Source organism: Pezoporus flaviventris, unplaced genomic scaffold (assembly GCF_033815535.1).
Source record: "Pezoporus flaviventris isolate CSIRO_AGI_PZ_B2104156 unplaced genomic scaffold, CSIRO_AGI_Pfla_v1 ptg000063l, whole genome shotgun sequence".
NCBI classification, from domain to species: Eukaryota; Metazoa; Chordata; class Aves; order Psittaciformes; family Psittacidae; genus Pezoporus; species Pezoporus flaviventris.
Genome location: NW_026892611.1, coordinates 2,634,623 through 2,652,250, shown reverse-complemented (window position 1 = coordinate 2,652,250; position 17,628 = coordinate 2,634,623). Strand labels below are relative to the sequence as shown.

The 17,628-nt window shown below is 60.1% G+C and overlaps 3 protein-coding genes and 1 long non-coding RNA gene across 8 annotated transcripts; 2 read left to right on the top strand and 2 right to left on the bottom strand.

Moving 5' to 3' along the window:
- Positions 1–63: 63 nt before the first annotated feature.
- KIF12 (kinesin family member 12) lies at positions 64–4,310 on the bottom strand. 3 transcript variants are annotated; one of them, XM_061470069.1, is made up of 16 exons: positions 4,132–4,310; positions 3,717–3,782; positions 3,528–3,606; positions 3,326–3,447; positions 3,097–3,172; positions 2,860–2,994; positions 2,639–2,774; positions 2,382–2,473; positions 2,010–2,145; positions 1,811–1,929; positions 1,600–1,704; positions 1,235–1,524; positions 1,007–1,148; positions 643–923; positions 405–541; positions 64–276 (listed from the first exon to the last, which is right to left on the bottom strand). In XM_061470069.1, the coding sequence occupies exons 1-16, from the start codon at positions 4,308–4,310 to the stop codon at positions 212–214; spliced, it is 2,160 nt and encodes a 719-aa protein (XP_061326053.1). In that variant the 3' UTR covers positions 64–211. The 3 variants fall into 3 exon arrangements, with proteins under 3 accessions (XP_061326053.1, XP_061326052.1, XP_061326054.1); XM_061470068.1 differs by lacking the exon at positions 4,132–4,310 and having other exon boundaries at positions 643–779; positions 3,528–4,102; XM_061470070.1 differs by lacking the exon at positions 4,132–4,310 and having other exon boundaries at positions 643–779; positions 1,007–1,100; positions 3,528–4,102.
- Positions 1,774–3,529, top strand: LOC133277863 (uncharacterized). Of its 2 annotated transcripts, none has more exons than XR_009746373.1 (3): positions 1,774–1,860; positions 2,885–3,016; positions 3,378–3,529. It is a non-coding gene; the product is annotated as an uncharacterized LOC133277863 (long non-coding RNA). The 2 variants fall into 2 exon arrangements; XR_009746374.1 differs by lacking the exon at positions 1,774–1,860 and adding an exon at positions 2,527–2,596 and having other exon boundaries at positions 2,881–3,016.
- A 1,895-nt stretch (positions 4,311–6,205) lies between the features above and the next one.
- TMEM199 (transmembrane protein 199) lies at positions 6,206–8,486 on the bottom strand. The gene is made up of 6 exons (XM_061469839.1): positions 8,298–8,486; positions 8,138–8,211; positions 7,956–8,045; positions 6,801–6,837; positions 6,433–6,545; positions 6,206–6,342 (listed from the first exon to the last, which is right to left on the bottom strand). The coding sequence occupies exons 1-6, from the start codon at positions 8,467–8,469 to the stop codon at positions 6,247–6,249; spliced, it is 582 nt and encodes a 193-aa protein (XP_061325823.1). The 5' UTR covers positions 8,470–8,486; the 3' UTR covers positions 6,206–6,246.
- Positions 8,487–8,590: 104 nt separating this feature from the next.
- Positions 8,591–17,100, top strand: POLDIP2 (DNA polymerase delta interacting protein 2). 2 transcript variants are annotated; one of them, XM_061470067.1, is made up of 11 exons: positions 8,591–8,628; positions 9,063–9,144; positions 9,684–9,781; positions 10,703–10,799; positions 11,245–11,320; positions 11,868–11,975; positions 13,158–13,294; positions 14,170–14,196; positions 14,378–14,503; positions 15,148–15,227; positions 16,630–17,100. In XM_061470067.1, the coding sequence occupies exons 1-11, from the start codon at positions 8,606–8,608 to the stop codon at positions 16,742–16,744; spliced, it is 969 nt and encodes a 322-aa protein (XP_061326051.1). In that variant the 5' UTR covers positions 8,591–8,605; the 3' UTR covers positions 16,745–17,100. The 2 variants fall into 2 exon arrangements, with proteins under 2 accessions (XP_061326051.1, XP_061326050.1); XM_061470066.1 differs by having other exon boundaries at positions 8,606–8,796.
- The last annotated feature ends 528 nt before the right edge of the window (positions 17,101–17,628 follow it).

The following is a 17,628-nucleotide window of genomic DNA, read 5'->3' as shown; positions in this document are numbered from 1 at the left end:
TCCCTCCATCCATCCATCCCTCCATCCCTTCATCCCTCCATCCATCCCTCCATCAATCCACCCCTCCATCCATCCATCCCTCCATCCATTCCTCCATCCAGTGGTCTGTGCGGTCCTTGTCCCTGAAGGCTGTGGTTGTCCTCCCGTGTCTAATAACTGCCTGTTGGCTGTGCCAGATCCCTGCTGCCAGCCCTGTCCGTGTCTGTGCTGCTCAGATCTGCTCCACCAGCCAGTCCAGTGCCTCTTCCAACTGGAGGAGAGGGATGGTGCCAGCGGCTGCCAGACAGGAGACAGCAGGGTCAGGTCTGCAGCATTTCCAGCTCCACAGCTCCACACATGAGTGGCTGGGTGGGATGGGTGCTCATCCCCAGGGGACCTGGCCTCCCCCCAACTGCCCTGCTCACCTCTGGGCTCCGGCAATCCCGGCCACGGCGGTGCCGAAGGGATGACCCTTCCCTCGGGGCTGGGACAGCGCTCGGGGCCTGGCAGCTCCCGGGGCAGCGGGTGCCGGTAGGAAAAGCTCCTGCTCCTGCCCCGGCTCCTGCTGCGAGGACACATGAACAAACCCAAATCGTGCCCCACCATCCCCTGGAACCCCAGGAGCTTCTGAGCTGCACGATGCCCACAGGCCCCGGCTCTCACCGCTTCCCCTGGGGTGGCTGGGGGTTCCCGGGAGCCTGATGGGAACTGGGCAGAGCCGCGTCCTCCTGGCCTGGTGGCAGAGCACTGGTGCCTCCTTCGGGGGCCACTGGCTGCAGTGTGGGGAGCCCTGGCAGTGCCTGGAGGGTGAGCAGAGTGGTCAGGCTGTGCTGTGCCACCCCTTTCCAAATCGACCCCCGGGGCTGTACCTGGGACATGAGGGTATCAGCCAGCCCAGGGCAGCACTGGGGGCAGCTGGGGTGGCTGGAGGCAGGAGGCAGCTTCTGCAAGAGGGTTTAGCAGAGGGTGGGTGATTTGGGCACCCATGTGAGGATGCCCATGGAGCCCAGGGTCCCCCCATGCTCACCGGCAGCCGGGGCCTCATGGGGTGGCCAGGAGGGACATGAGGGGTGCAGGCGCTCTGCAGCAGGGGCTGGGTGTCACAGGAGCTGCGGGTGGCTCTGCAGGATGGGACATCACCACTGGGGTCTGCGGACAGCCGGGGCTGCCTGGGGAGCAGTGAGGGAGCAGGGCAGGGCATGGGCAGCCCCCAAGCCTCAGTCCTGCTCATGGGTCCCGTGTGTCCCCCCAATACCTTTGCTGCTCATTCTCCACCACGAAGTCCCTCAGGAGGCCGTAGAGGCTGGGCCAGGCTGGGGCTCCCTCCGATGGGAGCTGCCCTTCCAGAGGGGACTGATGCAGCCCTGTGGGGGCAAACCTGCCTCCCAAGCCTGGCCAAGCCCCCATCCTCGTTGGGGTTCCCAGGACCTCCATGCTCCTCATGGGCACCCTGGGCAGGCCCAGCTGCTGGCGCAGGGAGAGGTTTTCCAGCTGCAGGGCATGGATTTCTTCCTCCAAGCTTTGCAGCACCTTCTCCCGGGATACCTGGGAGCACAAGGAGGTGGTTCAGAGGGATCCCAGCAGTGGCACAGAGCACCCTGCCCACAGCCCCTGCTATACCCTGTTGGCCAGGGGCCTGGTGGTGACCCTGCGTGCCCGGCTGGCGTAGTGCAGCGTGCTCAGTGTCTCTGAGAGGCAGCGTGAGGATGGGGAGATGCAGGCGACCTGCCGGTGGATGAGGAAGAGCTGCAGCTTTCCTGCCTGCCAGGGGGACACCCATTCCCCTCCAGCCTTCTCCGCCATGGGGTGAGACCCCTGCCCAGCCACCTACCATCAGGGTGACCCCGGAGCCGCCCAGGGATCGAGCCAGCAGCCGGGTGAGTTTGCTGTCCCGGTAGGGAACGTGCGTCCGCTTCCCGCGGGGTTTGGCCAACATAGAGATGCAGTGTCCTGTGGGGGATGAGCCCCAGGGGCTGCAACAGGGCTCTGATGGGGACCAGCAGCTCGTGGGGGGGTCCCCCAGCTCTTACCCAGTGCCAGGAGGCTGCGGTTGATGTTGTTGGCCTCCACACAGAGCTCCCCGCTGGAGCCCGTCTCCTTCACCCGCTCGCTGCCGGCCAGGTCCACGAAGCACAGGGTGCCCTGCCTGCTGGGGAGGGTGCTGGCCTGGCGCACCCATGGTGGGTGGGGGTGATGCTTTGGCCACCCTCACCCTATTCCCATAGCAGTGTCCCAAGCCTTGGCTCTGGGATCTGGCTCCCTGCTGCTCATCCCACCAACACCAACAATCCTTGGGGAGAAGGGTATGCCCCCCTCCCTCCCCCCCACCTCGGGGCTGTTTGTACCCCCCCAAAGAGCCCCGTGCCCCCCATGCCCTCCCCCTGGAGAGGACACGAGCTCACGTTCCGGCTGCGGATGTGGATGGTCAGAAGAGCGTGGCTGCGGCTCGAGTGCCTGTTGAGGGCATGTGCTGAGGTCCTTCTCCTCTGGGATCCTACCGAGGGGGGATTGAGAGCTGCTGCCCAGCCCCTGCGCAACAGGACCCTGCCTCTTGGCTGCCACCTGAGCCCCACCACCCCTGGAGATGGTCTGCAGGGGCTGAGCCTCCCCATACCCAGTATGACCCCCCTCACTGAGCCCAGCGCCCGTTGCTCAGCACCTTGCAGGAGCAGGCTGGCAATGGCCTCCAGGCTCTCGAAGTCCACACTGAGCTGATTTTCCACATAGAAACCACGGGTTTTGCTCCACCGCAGGGGCAGGGTGCATGGAGGCCCTGGGCTCAGCAGGTCCCGGATCTGGGGAGGGGGGTACAGCAGAGGGGAGGCACTGGGGACACGGGGTGGCAGTGGTGCTGGTCTGGGTGGCCGGGCAGGCACCTACCTGTTCATTGTATATCTCCAGGTAGGAGGCACTGAGAGCCAGGTCAGAGCCACGGCTCCGGCTCTGCTCCAGGAGGCAGGCGAAGGACCTCTGCATCAGCCCCAGCAGGGCCGGGGATGCTGCGTGGGTCTCACCCTGTGGAGATGCCAGAATGGAGGTGAGTGGTCACCCACGACCGGCTGAGAAGAGCCCATCCCACCACCATGACCCAGTCAGGCTGGGGGGGCAGTGCCGTACCTGGCCGAGGGGGCCCATCAGGGTGTAGGTCTTCCCGGAGCCCGTCTGCCCGAAGGCAAAGACCGTGCAGGAGAAGCTGCCGGAGATGCCGAGCCTCAGGCATGGCCCCAGGCGGTGGCACAGGGATGCCACCTCCCGGCACGGCCCTGGCACTGCAGAGCCGCCCGGGTGGGATGGGATGGGATGGGCTGAGAGGGTCGGGGTCCGCGCGGGGCCCTTCGGGACTCACCCATCCATCGCCAGCTCCACCAACTGCCTCATCCCACTGCCTTCGAACACAGCCTCCTGCGAGTCGCCGGCGTCAAACACGGCGCTGAACCCGAAGGTGGCGTCTTGCCGGGCTGCACTCACCTGGGCACGGGGACAGCGGGGGGCTCAGGGGGGGCCGCAGCCCTCCCACGGCCGGTCCCCCGCAGGGAGGTGGCACTTACATGGACGGTGCCGTCGCCGAGGCTGTGCACAACCCGCCGGTCCCCTCGCCGCGTCTCCGAGCAGGTCAGTGGCCGGACCCTGATGGTGTGTGTGTGGGGTGGATGGGTCCGTGGGGACCCCCGCTGTGCCCGTGCCCTGGGCAGGAGGGTCCCCGATGTGTCCCCAAGCCCTTTGTGTCCCCCCCTTACCTCAGCACCACTCTCAGACGCGTCTCTTTGCCCACCGCGGGGTTCCCCCGCTCCTCTCCAAGGCTCCTTTGGGAACAGAGGGCAGAGGGACGGTGGGTGCCCCCCAGGCAGGGGGGGAAAATGCCCATGGGCATCCCGGGGGACAGGGTAGGTGGGGAGCCAGGGTCGTGCTGTGCTCCCCCTGTCCTCCCGTCCCCACTGTGCCCTAGGGCCTGGCAGGGGATGCAGTGAAACATCCCCCCGTGTCCCTGCAGAGGGACCACCCTGGCCCTCCGCAGCCTTTATGGGGTGCGAGTCCCTCGCTGCCTGCCCAAGCGGCTGCATCAGCACTGCCCAGGCCCTGCCTGCTCCAGGACCCAGAGGCCTCGATCCCTTCGGTTCCCTCCGTGTCCCGTCCCCCCCCACCCCGACTTACGGTCTCTCCTGGCCCCGGGGGAGCGTTTTGGGCCGTGTTCCCGGCCGGGGCTCCCAGCTCTGCTCCCCCGCCGCCTCCATTCGCCCCTCGCTCGGGGTCTCCGGCCACTCCCGGCCGCAGCCGCCGCCGGCCAGCGCGGGCTGCCCCGCACAACCGGCACCACCGCTCCGGTTAAACATTGACCGGTGCCAGCCCCGCGGGAGAGCGGCCCCCGCGGCGGGGGCCGAGGCGGAGGGGCGGCACCTCGGCCCCGGGCACCAGCAACACCCGGGGGGCCCCGACCCACCGGTCCCGGCTGCCCCCGAGCCCTGGGATGCTCACGGACCCCACCGTGCCCCGCCGGGGGGAACACAGCAGCGCGGGCAGCGGCGGGGTCACCGGTCCCCGAGGGCGGATAAGGGGGGGCAGCGCCGCCCGCTCGGGGCGGTCCCAGCCCGTCGAGGGGGGGATAAAAGCCGGGTCGGCTGCGCGGGCCCGGGGGAGCCGGGCAGGATGAGCGCGGCCCCGGGCACCTCCCGAGCCCCGCAGCCGCTGCTCCGCTTCCCCGGCGGGGCGGGAGGACCGGGCGGCAGCCGAGCCCCGGGGCCGTGCCCCTGCCCCTGCCCGGGGGGCCCGCGCAAGCGGCGGCGGACCACGTTCAGCCGGGGGCAGCTCTCGGAGCTGGAGCGGGCCTTCGCCGCCGTGCCCTACCCGGACATCGCCACCCGGGAGCGCCTGGCCGAGCTCACGCAGCTGCCCGAGGCCAAGATCCAGGTGAGCGCAGACGGGACCCCCCCTTTGGCCCCGCTGCCGCCCCGTCGGTGTCTCACGGTCCCGTGTCCCCATCCCAGGTCTGGTTCCAGAACCGCCGCGCCCGCAGGATCCGCAGCGCCAAACCGGAGCCACCGCCGCAGCCTCCAGCAGCGCCCGCCGAGCGGGGTCCTTCCACAGCACCCCCCGACGGCACCGCCCCGGGCCCGGCTCCCAGCGCGCCTCCACCGGGAGCCCGCAGCCCCGCTCCGGGCCTCCCCACCTCGCTGGGCTCCATCTCTGACCTCATCTACAGCGCGGCCATCACCAACCTGGGCGAGCCATAGCCACGATGGGGACCCCCCCCCCCCGGCCCCGCACCATGGTTTCATTGGGGTGACAAGGGGTGACCTGCCGGTCCCGAGGATGTCATCCTATATCCCAACTGCCGGAGCCCCGCGGCGGGGCCAGGCCCCATGAGCCCCCTAATGCCGACTAATCTTTTGGATGACAATACCTTAATCTGGGGCTGCTTCCAGGGCTGATTGCTGCGCGGCCGCCCCTAATCCGCGGGCACGTTCCCAGGTGCCGGCAGATCCCCCGTATCGGATATTAAAGTGTGTTTGCAGCGGGGCTTAGCTGCCATCAGAGCATTAATCACCGTGTCTGGCCCTGGCAGGGCGCCCGCATGGTGGCCACGTCCTCAAGGGGTCCCCTCCCACTGTGGGTGCACTGAGCTGGCTCCTTTCCCTGCCCCATGGCCACTGAGAACCCCCTTGGGCTCGGTGCGGAGGTGCCACCCACAGAAGCTGGGATCCTTTGGCAGTCCATGCATCCCTCATCCTGCTCCTGGAGGGCTGGGAGATGTGGCAGCCCCAGTGTGAGGGGACATGGAGCTGTCCCCAAGCCCGTCGTGGCTGTGATGGACACCATGATCCTCCTGAACCGCTCAAGTGGATGGGATAAGGGCTCATCCCCAAATATGAGCTGGGTTGGGTGGAGAGATGCTCTCCTGAGAGTGGGAGAGGGGAGGTTGCAGCAAGAGCTGGAGTGGGATGCGGGATGTGGCGGGAGAGGGAAGATCCATGGCTCCTAGACTCCTGCAGCAACAGCATCTCCAGTGAGGCAGGAAGCAGGTTGCAAACACACTGCCATTTATTTCCATGATAAAAGGAGCCAGCAGGAGCAGGGGAACAGTGGGAGCTGAGCCCCTCTTTGTGCTGGGTTACGACAGTCCACCCACGTCCCCTCCTCTGTGCCACCGCTGCAGGATCGCTGCTCCAGGATCCAGGACGGAGGGATGCAGCAGGTACCGACAGGCAGGGGAAGACAAACCTGCCCCGAATCCATGACTCCGGGGTGGGGGAGGTCTGGAGCTCGCAGCGGTCAGAGTTTCCCAAGGTCCCCTTCCAGGGTCCGCACCATCACGTACAGCTCGGCCAGGCCAACCACGGAGGCCACGATGACCGCGGACAGGACCCGCTGGGGACACGGACAGAGAACAAAGCGATGCCGTGTGCACGCGTGTGTGCGTGCAGGGCCGGCACGGGGCGCGCGCCGGGGCTCACTCACCGCCGCCGTCTCTGCGAACACGTACTGGCTGCCCAGGTACGTGCAGGCGAAGGCGGCCGCCACCGTCACCAGGAAGTTGAAGATGGTGATGACAACGGCTCTAACGGAGCGGACTGCGGGGAAGAGACGGTGGGAATGGGTTGGGGGGAGCTGAGACCCTGCTAATGGGGACTCCCGCGGGAAGACGGGGGGATTCACAGGCTCTGTGCATCCAGAGGCAGTCACAGGGACAGCCAAGAGGCTGCTCCTTCGCTCGAGGAACACCTGCCTGCAGTAAGAAACCTGCCAGGGTGACAGCGGAGAGGGCAGGGCTGCGTGGTCCCAGCAGCGGGGCCTGACCCGCAGGAGCCCCCATCAGCAGCACTCACCTTGCCTCCCGAATTCAGCCAAGGACCCGTTTGTCTCCTAAAGGACAAAACCGACCCGTGGTCAGTTGTGTTTTAATGGTAACCATGGAATAAAGCTGCCCCGACGCCCTGTCTGGAACACTCCGTGTCCTGAGAGCCGGGCGGAGCTGCGGCACTCGGGTTCCTTGGGAGTTCTGTGGGATCTGGCTCAAGAGCATTGAGAAGGGAACATTTCTGATCCGAGTGCTTTTTCCTGCCTGTGGGCTCCCTGCTGCACGTTTGGCTTTAACAGGGACACTGAAGGGTCTGGCCTTGTCACCGTGTCCATGCCTCCGGGAAGAGCTGAGTGTTGCAAAGCTCCACACACTCTGTGCTGACCTGGACACGGTGACAGGGCTCTGAGCACCAGATCCTGGCAGGGAAGCAGGGAAGAGTGGGATGAGCACACAGGATACGCTCCTCTGCTTCCCTGCTATTTGAGAGGAACGCTGCTGGCATTGCTACCCGGCTCTGCTAAAGCTGCTCTGGTTCAGGGATCATGGAATGGTTTGGCTTGGAAGGGACCTTAAAGCTCCTCCAGCTCCAACCCCTGCCACGGGCAGGGACCCCTTCCACTGGAGCAGCTTGCTCCAAGCCCCTGTGTCCAACCTGGCCTTGAACACTGCCAGGGATGGGGCAGCCACAGCTTCTCTGGGCACCCTGTGCCAGCGCCTCAGCACCCTCACAGGGAAGAGCTTCTGCCTAAGAGCTCAGCTCAGTCTCCCCTCTGGCAGGTTAAAGCCATTCCCCTTGGCCTGTCCCTACAGGCCCTTGGCCAAAGCCCCTCTCCAGGTTTCCTGCAGCCCCTTTAGGCGCTGGGAGCAAAGCAGCTCTTCCCATAAGGGTTAACACAACAGCAGAGCACATTACCCTGGTCATTCAACTTTTACCTTAACACAAAAGATCTCATTTTAGACTACAACGAACACGGAGCCATTCAGACAAAGGCAGCACCAGTGCTCCCCATGGCACATTTACCGCAGGTTCCTCGTCTCCCAGCCCCAAACCCGAGCTCTCCATCACAAAGAGCCGTTCCCAAAGCCCCATCCATGGCCCCATCCCGCGCTGTTATCCCCGCACCGCCGGGTCCCTGTACCCCCCAGCTCCAACCCCGCTGCCGCCGCCGCCGCCGCTCACCCTGCCGGTGACATCGCGGGTCATCCGCCGGTACTCCTCGTTAGCCAGCCTGGCCTTGATCCGCTCCAGCCGCGCCACCAGCTCCGGGTTCTGCGGGCAGGGAAGCGCAGAGCTCCGCGAGCACCGGCACCACCACGGCTGCCAACACCCCAACACCCCCCATACCACCGGCCCCCACGTACCCGCGGCGGCACCGGCACCTCGGGCAGGTGGATCTCGCTGCCCTCCAGCAGCTCGTGTAGGCGCAGCGGGGACCCTGCGGTGCGGACAGGCCCGTTACCGGCGGCGAGGCCTATGTCACCGGGGGGGCGTGTGAGTGTGAGTGAGTGCGGCGCGGCCTACCTGCGTCCCGCAGCGCGGCGTGCAGGCTCCGCAGCAGGCTGAAGGGCACCAGCGAGCCCTCGGAGGCCAGCGCGGCCCGGAGCTCGTCCTGCAGCCCCCGGGGCAGCGCCGCCAGCTCCCGGCCCTCCGCCGCCCGCCTCAGCCGCGGCCCGGCCCGCACGGCCGACGCCATCTTGTCCCCGCCGTCACCCAGGCAACGCGGGGCCGCGACCATAGAGCGCGGAGCTAGAGCAGCACCCGCGGGGGCTGCCGGGAAGCGGAGGCGGCGGCGGTGGTGGTGCCGCGGTGCACTGTGGGCCGGCGGCGGGATGTCGGGCTGCGCGGCGCGGCGGTACGTGGCGGCGGCGCTGAGCCGGGCCCGGGCTCGCGGGGCTCCGCTCTGGGAACCGACCCCGGTACCGACCCCGGCCCCTGCCCGCGGGCTGCGGGCCCTGAGCGCGGGCGGAGCCGCGGCCCTCCCGCTGCAGCTGCTGCCGCCGCGCAGGCACCTCTCGTCGCGGTGAGGCCTGTGGGGGTGTCCGGTGAGGGAGGCCCGGGGAGCCGCGGGGATGGGGCAGGAGCGGGGCCGGGGGGGGGGAGCTGTTCGGGTGTTTGGGGGCTGCCGGGGGGCAGGGTTGAGGTGTCCGGTGCCGTTTGCAGGGGGGGAGCCGGGCGGTCTTGTGTGTAATGGGGCGGGAGCAGCGCCTGGGGCTCCGGTGCTCTGTGTGTGCCCCCCCCCCACCTCCCCAGCCTAGGTCCGGTTCAAACCCCCCATGTGCCCCCCAGGAACCGTGCAGAGGGCAAAGTGCTGGAGACCGTGGGGGTGTTCGAGGCCCCGAAGCAGCACGGCAAATACGAGACCGGGCAGGTAAGGGGCTGCCGTCCGCAGGGACCGGGTGCGTTGCCATGGGGAGTCCCAGTTCATGCTCCCCGCCTCTGCTGTGTCTGCAGTCTGTGCCAGCAGCACGCTCACAGGGATCTGCAGCGTGACACGGGTGGCGTTTGTGCCGCGGGGCTCATTGAAGGGGCTTCTCCTGGGCTTGGGAATCGGCAGCTGAGACAGACCCGGCTCTGCTCACTGCTCACAGCCGCTCCCGTGCGCTGAGCACTGGTCTCCTTCCTGCTCTCCTGCTGCTCTGCCACCTTATCGCTGCCTTACTTACTTGCTTTCATGGGATAACAGCGACATTAAGTTCTCTCATCCCAGACTGCTGCTGCATCCGCACTGCGGAGCCCTGTATTCCCATCCCGTGTGTCCATGCCCTTTATAAACATTCCCAGTTTCACCTCAGTTAACAGGTCTGTTTAAACCTCACCATAAAAGGGCTTTTGGCTTCCTGTTCTGTGTCGTATCCGACTTGATTACAGCTTGCTGTGTGTTCAGCTGCGATTATTGCTTCCTTTCAGCTCTTCCTTCACAGCGTGTTTGGTTATCGAGGAATAGTCCTGTTCCCCTGGCAAGCCAGGCTCTACGACCGGGATGTAGCTTCTCCTGTCACAGAAAAGTAAGGAATTGTCCCGGTTTATTTGTTGTTGGACCCTTGCATTGACACTTTGTAGTGAGATTCCTGCTTGGGGGAAACAAGGCGTTCTAAGGACTGTGGTACGGGGCTGTTCTGCACGAATGAAGAGAGGTGCTTAAAGGAGGGGTGGTGCATGAGGATGAATTGTGTGTCAATGGGAGACAGGATGGAAATGTGGAGGATGAGTGTGTGTGAGGGACATAATGGGAGTAATGAAGTCATGCTCCTGGCATTTGTTAATATAAAGACCCCCCTCCCCTTGTGCTGCTCTTTGAGCTGGGACCAGGCTCCTGTGTTAGAATTGCAGCCTGGTGCCTCTGTAGAGTGCCTGGGTTTGCCAGCTGCCTCCCCAGCCCAGTCCCTACAGGACCTTGTCTAAAGCCCCTCTCCAGGTTTCCTGTAGCCCTTTTAGGCACTGGGAGCAAAGCAGCTCTTCCCCCAAGAGTTAAGGCAACAGCAGGATGTATGCAGGGCCTTAACGCATGGGGATGCCAGAAACAACGTGGAGGAGGGACAGCAGGCTGGGATCACAGGGAATACCAGCAGGAAGAGATGCTGGCTTGGCCCAACAGCCACCATGCCAAAAGATCTCTGCTCTTCCTCCCTGGCCTGTGTTGGAGGCAAGGACTGAGGAGTAAGCAAAGAGAGCATCAGGGCACAATAGAAATGCTCACCCCAAACAGGAGACTGGGTTGAGCATGCAGGAATTCCGAGTCATCTGGGAATAGCGCTGTGCCTGTGACAGCCCCCACTGATTGTCATCTCTGCTCGTCTGTTGTCAGGGGTGGCTGCCATGGGTTTAGTTTGGATGGATTTGAACGTCACAGGCTGTGAAATGTATTGCTTCTCTTGGTCCTGATGACAGGAAGGGACTTCAGCTCAGTGCTCTGCTTTTCTCCTTAGGAGCGAGAACGTGGCAGGCCATGGTTCCAAAGAGGTCAAGGGCAAAACACATACTTACTATCAGGTGTTAATAGATGCCCGGGATTGTCCACATATAGTAAGTAACAATCTTGGTATTGAAACTCAAATACCTGCTGTGGGAATGCTTCAGATGGACAGGCACTGAGAGCACATGGCTACGATGGCTGACTGGATGGCTCAGAATATAGGGACAGATTTGTTCTTCAGGACATGTTTTCCCCGAGAAAGAATCTGGAATGTCATAGGACTGTTTTCTGGATCAGGTTTTCCCTTTCCAGCCTCCTTTCCCCAGCCTGTTGGCATTCCTGCTCTCGCATACAGGTCACTCTGGATGTGAGTTACGGCACTGCAAATGCTGTTGGTGTGGAGAATTAGTTCAGGGGAATGGAAGGGAGATGTTGTGGGTGGACTGGTTAAATACAGTAGACATTACACACCTCACAAAGCACAACAGTGACCTGCACTGTGGGAACTGGCCCTCAGCCCTCCCCACAGGAAGACATAAAGCTCCTTTTCCTCAGTCCCAGAGGTCACAGACGGAGGCAGTGACGTTCCTGGCAAACCACGATGACAGCAGAGCCCTCTATGCCATCCCAGGTGAGCAAACCGCACTGTCAGCCTCTGGAGACGTGGGTGGTTGTGAGGTGAGCTCAGAAGATTCAAGAGTCACCTTCTGCCGTTGAAGAAGCAGCTCCAGTGCCTAAAGGGGCTGCAGGAAAGCTGGAGAGGGGCTTTGGACAAGGGCCTGTAGGGACAGGCCAAGGGGAATGGCTTTAACCTGCCAGAGGGGAGACTGAGCTGAGCTCTTAGGCAGAAGCTCTTCCCTGTGAGGGTGCTGAGGCGCTGGCACAGGGTGCCCAGAGAAGCTGTGGCTGCCCCATCCCTGGCAGTGTTCAAGGCCAGGTTGGACACAGGGGCTTGGAGCAAGCTGCTCTAGTGGAAGGTGTCCCTGCCCATGGCAGGGGTTGGAGCTGGGTGAGCTTTGAGGTCCCTTCCAACCCAACCCATCCCATGATCCATGAACCAGAGCAGCTTTAGCAGAGCCGGGTAGCAATGCCAGTAGTGTGATCCATTCTTCTGCAGGGAGACTTCTGAGCTGCTTTTCACTGGGGAAGCTCAGTGGCTTTTGGGGTTTCTTTTTCAGGTTTAGACTACGTAAGCCATGAGGATATCCTCCCCTACAGCTCCACTGATCAAGTGCCCATCCAGCATGAGCTCTTTGAGAGGTTTCTCATGTACGACCAAACGAAAGGTAATTCCTGCCTTCAGAGGGAGCTCTTTAGAGCCAGATGCTTGAGGTGCTTCGTAACAAGTACCCACAACTCCTTGGATACGGTATAGAAATCATGGTCTAGTGGAGTCCCTCAGGGGTCGGTGCTGGCACCAGTGCTGTTTAATAGCATCAACGACCTGGATGGAGCTGAGTGTACCCTCAGCAAGTTCACTGGTGATACTGAACTGGGAGGAGTGGCTGACACACCAGAGGGCTGTGTTGCCATTCAGTGAGACCTGGAGAGGTGGGCGGAGAGGAACTTGATGAAATTCAACAAGGGCAAGTGTAGAGTCCTGCATCTGGGGAAGAACAACCCCATGTAGCAGTACAGGTTGGGGGCTGACCTGCTGGACAGTAGTGAAGGGGAAAGGGACCTGGGGGTCCTGGTGGATAGGAGGATGACCACGGGCCAGCAATGTGCCCTTGTGGCCAAGAAGGCCAATGGCATCCTAGGGTGCATTAGAAAGGTGTGGTTAGTAGGTCAAGAGAGGTTCTCCTCCCCCTCTACTCTGCCTTGGTGAGGCCGCATCTGGAATATTGTGTCCAGTTCTGGGCCCCACAGTTCAAGAAGGACAGGGAATTGCTTGAAAGAGTCCAGCGCAGAGCCATGAAGATGATTAAGGGAATGGAACATCTCCCTTATGAGGAGAGGCTGAGGGAGCTGGGACTCTTTAGCTTGGAGGAGACTGAGGGGTGACCTCATCAATGGTTACAAACATGTAAAGGGTGAGCGTCAGGATGATGGGGCTAGGTTTTTTTCAGTGCTGTCCAGTGATAGGACAAGGGGCAATGGGTGTAAACTGGAGCATAGGAGGTTCCATGGGAACATCAGGAAAAATTTCTTCACTGTGAGAGTGACAGAGCACTGGAACAGGTTGCCCAGGGGGGCTGTGGAGTCTCCTACGCTGGAGATATTCAAGGCCCACCTGGACAAGCTCCTGTGTGATGTACTCTAGGTTACCCTGCTCTTGCAGGGGGGTTGGACTAGATGATCTTTTGAGGTCCCTTCCAACCCTTAGGATTCTGGGATTCTGTCTGCTTTGGGTTACAGTGAAACCTACTTTAAGTAGTTTCTGTAACTGTTGAAGGAGTTGCTCTGAGGGGAGACCACTGCAGACGCAGTGACTTCTCCTCCTGAGCTCTCTTCTTTCCCTCCTGCAGTTCCACCTTTTGTAGCAAGGGATACGCTGTGTGCGTGGCAGGAGAAGAACCACCCCTGGTTAGAGCTCTCCGATGTGCACCGGGAAACCACAGAGAACATCCGAGTCACAGTCATCCCCTTCTATATGGGCATGAGGGTAGGTCTGGGGTGCGTGTTGGTGGTACCTCTGTGATCTGCTTAACGTGCTTACTGCTGAAATGACCTTTTAATCACAGCTGTGATTCGTTCTGCTGATGTCCAGCAGAGGTATGAACACTGTTTTGTCATAGAGGTTTGGAAAATTGGCTTTTCCTTGTTATTTTCAGGATGGGAAACGGTCCTGTTCTGCAGAACAGTGTTAGCAGATGTTTTAGGAAGGGTTCTGAATTGGTCCTTTACTGCCTCAGAGGTGTGTGTGTAAAGTGGCACTGAAGCCATCTGTAACGACAGTGTCTGTTATCCTGCCTGGTGATGGGTGTCTATCCCTGTTAACGTGGGCTTAGCTACAGCCTTCTGGATTTAGCTGCTAACCATGTCCTCTTTATAGTGTAAGAACTTCATCTGGACCATCCCAAATGATGAAGCTCCAGTACTTCCGAGTGGGAGGGCTGGGAATTGCTGCAGCAGTTTGATTTCCAAGCCCAGCTGAGCAGAGCTGCCACGGAGCCTGGTGTGGATTTGCATGTTCTGGGGAGCCCAGCTGCTGTTTGTCCTGACCCTGTCAGGAAATCGGGTGCCTGAAGGCAAACAAACGGGTGTTTCTAGATGTGTAGACAGCGCGTGATTAACGTGGAGATGAACCCTCCATGGTCACAAGATCCCTGCGTATCTCCCACCTCATGATTCCATGTCTAGAGCAGAGCCAGTGCCAGGCAGTAACTGCTGGGAGAGCAGCTGCCTGTGCTCATGTGAGTTGGCTGCGTCAGCCTGGCATGGAGAGAGCCCCTCTGCTTGTGCTGTGCTGACAGCTGAAGAGGTTTTGGCACTGAGGCTTGAAGGGCAGCTGCTGAAGTCTTTTGTTTCTCTTGACAGGAAGCCCAGAATTCCCATGTCTATTGGGTAAGTGCCTTTTGTTTTACCAAGCAACTAAACGGGAAGGAGTTGATTTGCTGTGGCATCACTGCTGCGTGATAAGCTCAGAGGGAGAAACATCTGAGGGATGATGTTTCCCAGCATCGGCTATGGGTTACCCACTGTCTGCAGCTGATTCCCCTTGTTGATATCAGTCTCTTGTGTCCAGTGGCGCTACTGTATCCGCTTGGAGAACCTGGACAGTGAAGTGGTGCAGCTGCGAGAGCGGCACTGGAGGATATTCAGCCTGTCGGGCACCTTGGAAACAGTGAGGGGCCGCGGCGTGGTGGGAAGGGTGAGTGTTGTCTAGTGTCCTTTGGGATGTGCAGCTCTTTGCTGGAGGCCTCTCACTTGGGTTCATTTGCCAGGGAGCTGCTTGGTGGGCAGCAGAAATAGGTGGAATGGGGAAATGGCAATGAAAAAGGATCACAGGAGCTTTTAAGTCTGGTGTTAGTGACAGGCTGAGAGAGCTGGGCTGGTTGAGCCTGGAGAAGAGAAGGCTCCTTAAGGGGAGACCTTAGAGCAGCTCCAGTGCCTAAAAGGGGCTGCAGGAAACCTGGAGAGGGGCTTGGGACAAGGGATGTAGGGACAGGATAAGAGGGGGAATGGCTTTAACCTGCCCGAGGGGAGACTGAGATGAGTTCTTAGGCAGAAGCTCTTCCCTGTGAGGGTGCTGAGGCGCTGGCACAGGGTGCCCAGAGAAGCTGTGGCTGCCCCATCCCTGGCAGTGTTCAAAGCTTCACACTGAGTATTAGAGAATGATCTTAAATGACCAGTAATGGGAAAACTGGAGTGATACTGGGTGACTTGTTTGCTGTGCAGTTGATAGCAGTACTTGAGTGTGGATCTCCCCATTTCTCTTGCTCTATAAATTCCCTGTCTGTGGAGAAACACTGGGATCTGTTGCTGATGCAGAGTGGTCTCTTCTTGTCTTCTCAGGAGCCAGTTCTATCCAAGGAGCAGCCAGCATTTCAGTACAGCAGCCACGTCTCCCTGCAGGCATCCAGTGGTCACATGTGGTAAGAAGCACTTATTACTGCAGTGGTGGTTTAGCTCTAGGGACCCCACAGTGCTGAGCTGGGAGCTGGTTTGAACCTGGAGTTATGGCTGAAAGGTGGGTGGAAGTGACTGGATGTGTTTGATAGTAAAAGCTTCTCTATGGCAGTATCCCACTTAGATGATCTGTTGATTCTCTGCACCAAGAGAGGGTCCAGGCTAATTTATCCTCATCCTGTGGTCTGTGCCAGGCTGGATTTAAGAAGACATGGAGCAGTTCTGTGTCAGCTTCTGCTGGGCTCAGCTTCACGCTAGTGCTTCCCTGGCAGCAGGGATGTGTTCTCTTTGAAGAGACCTGGGTTTTGATTCTGTCCCTGAGTGAAGCTGTGCAGTTCTGTGTCCACAAGGAACTGGCACTTGGGGTTATTCCCAGTTTAGGCCAGATAAAACCTTTGGTTTAGCTGATGTTGAAGTCTCCTCTACCGTAAGCACAGGCAGGAAAGTGCTCAGCTGAGCTGTTCTCTTCCTGTGCCTCAGGGTTAGAGCACTTCCCCTCTGTTTTCCATTTCAGCTGGGTCAGCTTGTTTAGTGTCATCTCTGTGTGGACAAGAAATGCACAGTCACCTTTTGCCTTCTGTATGCCAGGTCTTTCTGCCTTGCATTTTGAAGTCAGTCTGTTTCAGGGCTAAGCTTGGAACTGCCTTTGAGTTGGGAAAAGCACGAGAGCAGCTCTTTGCCTATAGGGGATATCCCTATTTGCCAGGTTACACATTTAACCCTGGGGAATAAAACCAGCTTGTTTAGTATTTCCCTCTACATGAATCCTAAAGAGATAAAGCTTCTGCAGCTCAGAAGCTGCTCAGTTTGGTTTCTGGTGTTCTGTTGTGTCCTCTCCATCATAAGAACCTGTTTATCTCCACCATCCTCTTGCCCATGTCATGTTTTGCTGTACAATCATCTGTAGTTACGGGCAGTAAACAAACTGTAGAAGCACAGACAGATTCAGTTCTGAAAAGCAAACCAGAAGCTATTCCAAGTGACATCTGTGGTGGGATTTCACCCCCTCACAGGCTTCTTCGTGGGTAAACAGTTTGTAGAAATAGCTCAAATGGGTTTGTCTCCTGTGGAGTGGGAGTTGAACACTGCTGCAGACGTGTGGTGTGATTGCCTCCTGGAGGCTCCAGTCAGGACATCCTTATTCAGGGAATGTGTATTGGAGATGGGATGTGAACCACTGGGGAGCCCTCCAGTCACTGAGTCACCCTGCCAGTGAGATGTCCCTCTGCCAAACCCATGTCCTTGCTGCTGGACCTTGCAAATGCAGCCCCTGAGTCCCTGCCCAGGCGATGGAGGAGCTCCTGTGTTACCTTCTCTGTGTGTGTGTGTGTCCCTGGCCTGGCTGTGATCTCTGCTCGTGTTTTGCAGGGGTACTTTCCGATTTGAGAGGCCTGATGGCTCCCACTTTGATGTCCGAATCCCACCTTTCTCTCTGGAAAGCAACAAAGACGAGAAGACGCCCCCCTCCGGCCTTCACTGGTAGAGCAGAGCGAGCGCCGAGCCTCACGGGCCTCTGTGTGATGTAGACCTTGGCCTCCCCATTCCGCTGCAGCCACCACCAGGGAGCTTTTAGACATTTGAAACCCGTTTTTGTTTTAAATGATGTCTAACGGGGAGGCTTTATTTGAACTTTAACCCTGGCTCGCTCAGGCTGCTTGTAAACATAAGCTGTGTTCCAGTTAACCCTTCCCTTTGGGGTGCCTGCTGGGGTTGGAGCTGGGGGACATAGATCTGAGCTGCTGAAGAGAGGCTGCCCCGGCAGGACTGGACCCTTTCCAATGTGTTGTGAATTCTCTGCAATGTGAGGTTTCTCTAATAAACTGGTCCTTCCAGTTGCAACCAGTTCTTCCTTTATAAAGCCAGGCCTGGTTCCTGCATCCAGCTTGCCCTGGCTTGTTGCTCCCTCACCCTTTTCCTGTGTGCAAAGTGGGAAGTGCTTCAGGAAGGCAGCGGTGAGGCTGGTTTAGGGAGCAGGAATGCGAGCTCAGCTGCTCTCTGGGGTTTAGGCAGCACGTGGAGGAGCTCCACTCCTCATCACCCAGCTTGGCTGGGCTGTGCTGGGGCCATGTGAAGCCTCTTGTGTTGGAGAATAGAGACAGAAGGGGGGAGCAGGAGGTGCTGAGCAGCTGCTGTCTGTCTTGTGCTCATGTAAGCTTTGTGTGGATGGTGCAGGAGAGCTGAAGGTCCTGCCCTGACACAGGGATGCACATCCCAGTGCTGGAGCATCCTTCCCTGTGGCTGTAACTGTACTTCCTCAAGTTTCTGCTTTGGCAGGAAGAGTTTTCACCCATGGTGCTCTCAGCTGTGGTGGGGCTGTGCTTGGCTTTTGCTCCTTCTGCTGGGTTGTCAGTTTTGGGTGTCTGTGCA